The following is a 3,804-nucleotide window of genomic DNA, read 5'->3' as shown; positions in this document are numbered from 1 at the left end:
TGACTTGGAGTAGACAATGTGAAAGACAATCTGAAGGGTGTCTTGTAATAGATATTGAAGTTAACATTGCTTCTCTTTGCACTATGTGGCATCGGGGTTTCATTTTATTTCTATGCAAATATTTTTATTGATCCATGTTATCATGAACTGTTAGAAGGTGCTGAAACTTGTGGAGCTAAACTATTCTTGTTTCTCTTGCAAGGTCCTGTCACCTTCATGAATGTCTCCAGAGTTGCTGAATTCACCTTCTTGGGTCTTTCCAGATCTCGACCCATCCAACTCCTTCTATCTGTCTTGGTCATGATGTGTTATGTTGCCACCCTGTTGGGTAACATTCTCATAATATTGACGGTGCATGTAGATCCACGTCTTCTAAAGTTGCCCATGTACTTTTTCTTAGCGAATTTATCCATCATCGATGCTGCTTTGGGTTCAGTGGTGGTTCCCAAGTTGGCAACAGACCTGATCATCTGTGGCAGGACAATCTCATTTGCAGGCTGTATGTCCCAGATCTTTTTCCTACACTTCCTTGGAGGTTCAGAGATGTTCCTCCTTACCCTCATGGCCTACGATCGCTATGTGGCCATTTGCCATCCACTGTCATACACAACCAAGATGAACCGGCCACACTGCATTAGACTGTTGTGTTGGTGTTGGGCTGGAGGCCTCCTTCACTCTGGCAGCCAAGTGTTCCTGGTCCTGCAGCTGCCATTCTGTGGGCCAAATGAAGTGGACAATTTCTTTTGTGATGTTCCACAGATTGTCAAACTGGCTTGTGTTGATACCCGAGTGACTGAGATACTCTTGTTGGCGAATAGTGGTCTCCTGTCCCTGATGTGCTTCATTATTTTGCTGATCTCCTATGCCATCATCTTGACTACACTCCAAGGACATTTCAGAGAGAGTGGAGGGAAGGCTCTGTACACCTGCAGTGCTCATTTAACAGTAGTCAGCCTCATTTTTGTACCATGTCTCTTTGTGTACCTTGTCCCCCTGTTTAACACCAGTGTGAACAAAACGGCTTCCATATTCTACACAATAGTCACTCCTCTTCTCAATCCTATCATATACACCTTAAGAAACCGAGATATGAGGGAGGCTATGAGCCAAGTACACAGAAAATACATATTTCCCATTGTTGCACCACAGAAGAAAACTTAGGACTAATTGGTTTACAAATCTTTGGGTGAGGTGGGGCTGGTGGCTCATTTTGTCATCTTTTCTGCATACTGAAAGTGAATATTTCTTTATGCAAATAAATATGTAGATATGGAAACCCATATATTTTTTAAAATCTCGATCTGTGTAGTTTTAATGCCTTAATATTTTAATTATTTTTCTATTTGCTTTATAACCTGAAAGCCACCCAGAGTCACCTTTCATGGGAGATGGATGGAATAAAAATTAATTAATTAATTAATTAATTAGTTAATTAATTAATTAAATCCCCTGGACTCCCTCAGATGGAGCACACTCAGAGTTTTCAGAGGCATCCCCCCCCTTCCTTGGCATATCAGAAACTAATCATGAATAAACTTTTTGCTGCAAATTGCCGCAATTTTTAAACATATTTCATTTACATTTAATTTACATTGTCATGTGTCTAAAATTATCTAGATGTTACAAATGATGGCTTGATAACAGTTATTCAATAAAGTAGTATTCCCCTTTACTTAAATGTGTAATATTCATTTGTTCACATCATTTCCTAGCAACTTTCTGTTCTAGAATCCAAGAAGAGACTTCAAACCCATGAAGTGGGTTGATACCCCATATCTGAATCTTTGACTCCAACAGACCTTTCAGAAGACGCTTCACCATAGAAGCCAAGGATAATTTCATTGGAAGGTCATTCCATAACTAAGGGCCCACTCCCAAAAGGCCCTGCTCCTCATGACACCTTGAGTTTTTTTGTGTGTGTTTGTGTGTGTCTATTATATGCATGCATATGTACCTCAAATCAGTTTTGACTCCGGGGAACTATATGGGCAAGATGATAGAGGTTTTTTGGCAACTTTTTAGGAAATCATTTGCTACTTCCTTCTTCTTCCTAGGAAGAAAAGTTTTTTGTCAGTTTTTCAGGTTCTTGGTCACATTTGGACCATCTTGATGGGGGTAATCACAAAATAGGAGCCAGAATAGTTTATTAGCTACTTTAAATGCACTTTATTGGTGAAGTTCTGCCTACCTGAGCTGTGAGGGCACAGTGGTTAGAATGCATTATTGCAAGCTGACTCTGCCCACTGCCAGGAGTTCGATCCTGGCCAGCTCAAGGTTGACTCAGCCTTTCATCCTTCCAAGGTCGGTGAAATGAGGATCCAGATTGTTGGGTGCAATATGCTGACTCTGTAAACCGCTTACACAGGGCTGTAAAGCACTATGAAGTGGTATATAAGTCTAAGTGCTAGTCCTATTGCTGCCTAGTGGTGGTGAAGTTGCTTCCTATCACCCTAGTTTACTTTGTCTTTTTGAGAGGATTGATAAGTACATTCCCAAATGTACCTTAGTCCCAAAAAAGCACTAATCTGTAGCCAGTCACCATCTGTCTACAGCAGAGCTTTTCAACCTTTTCACCCATTGTACCACTTTTAGGATATGGCAATATCCGAGTACTACCAGTCGCCTAGCAAGGTGTCAAAAACCTGATGACCAAAAAAAAAAAAAAAGGAAAAAAGTGATAAAGTACAGGTAGTCCTCGACTTACAACAGTTCGCTTAGTGACTGTTCGAAGTTACAATGGCACTGAAAAAAGTGCCCCCAAAGCCACAGCCGAGCAAGACACCTGCCTGCCCGCCTGGCAGCGCTCTTCCTCCTGTCTGAGGTTTTCATTGTTGTGAGCATTTCTGTCGAGGATTGGCAGCGGGAGTGGGGTGGGGGGGGTGTTTGGTTTTTATTCCCCCCATCTGCTGGGTGGTTGCAGCAGGTTTTGGTCACATCACGTGACCCTGGGACACTGTGACCGTCATAAATATGAATCAGTTGCCAAGCATCTGAATGTAAATCACAAGACCCTGGAGATGTTGCAACATTCCAGCTGATTGGCGCTTCTGGGCTCAGCAGAAGCGCCAGGATCAGTGCCGCTTTCCAACTGATTGGTGCTTCTTCAGGGCTCAACAGAAGCACCAGGATCAGTGCTGAGCTCCAGCTGGAGCCTGGCGCTGATCCTGGCGCTTCCACTGAGCCCTGACAGCCCCGAAGAAGCGCCGATCAGCTGGAAAGCAGCACTGATCCTGGCGCTTCCGCTGAGCCCTGACAGCCCTGCAGCTCCAGCCATCTCTCGCTCAGGCTTGTGCGGTGCTGCCACCGGTTCAGCTCATTCCCCTCCCCCACTACCACTTTTCTAGGATGGTCGCGTACCACCTGCCAGGTAGTACCCGTACCACTGGTTGAAAAGCCCTGGTCTACAGGTTTACAAGGCTCTTAGAATTGTTCTTGCAAACAAACATGGTGCTACAATTTAGGGCTTTGTTTTATAGGTTGCCTACTTCCTTCCTAAGAGAACAGTCAAAGCTAAGTGAGATAGAAAACCTCACAGTTTTGAAGGGAATGGTTGAAAATCTTCATTTAATATTGCCAACTCAAACCAGGAACTGTTTTCTAGCTTCTCAGGCAGATAGCCTTCCTTCCTTCCTTCCTTCCTTCTTTCCTTCCTTCCTTCCCTAATCCCTTTTAATCTGGATCCCTGGAACTGGAAAGTGAAGCTGAGAGTGGAATGCTTCCTTCAAGGCCATAAAAATATAAACATAAGAGAAAAAAACGTGTTTATGGTCCCATAACTTTCTCTCTAAGGACTTCAATTTGAGA

The 3,804-nt window shown here is 43.3% G+C and overlaps 1 protein-coding gene across 1 annotated transcript; it reads left to right on the top strand.

Moving 5' to 3' along the window:
• Nucleotides 1-202: 202 nt before the first annotated feature.
• LOC107292704 (olfactory receptor 4Q3-like) lies at nucleotides 203-1,161 on the top strand (the record flags this gene model as incomplete). The annotated part of the gene is made up of 1 exon (XM_015821811.2): nucleotides 203-1,161. A coding segment is annotated over one exon (959 nt), but the record flags the coding sequence as incomplete, so codon positions are not given.
• Between the last annotated feature and the right edge of the window lie 2,643 nt (nucleotides 1,162-3,804).

Source organism: Protobothrops mucrosquamatus, unplaced genomic scaffold (assembly GCF_001527695.2).
Source record: "Protobothrops mucrosquamatus isolate PMUCROS unplaced genomic scaffold, P.Mucros_1.0 scaffold1403, whole genome shotgun sequence".
Taxonomy (NCBI): domain Eukaryota; kingdom Metazoa; phylum Chordata; class Lepidosauria; order Squamata; family Viperidae; genus Protobothrops; species Protobothrops mucrosquamatus.
This window is presented reverse-complemented; position numbering and strand designations above follow the sequence as displayed.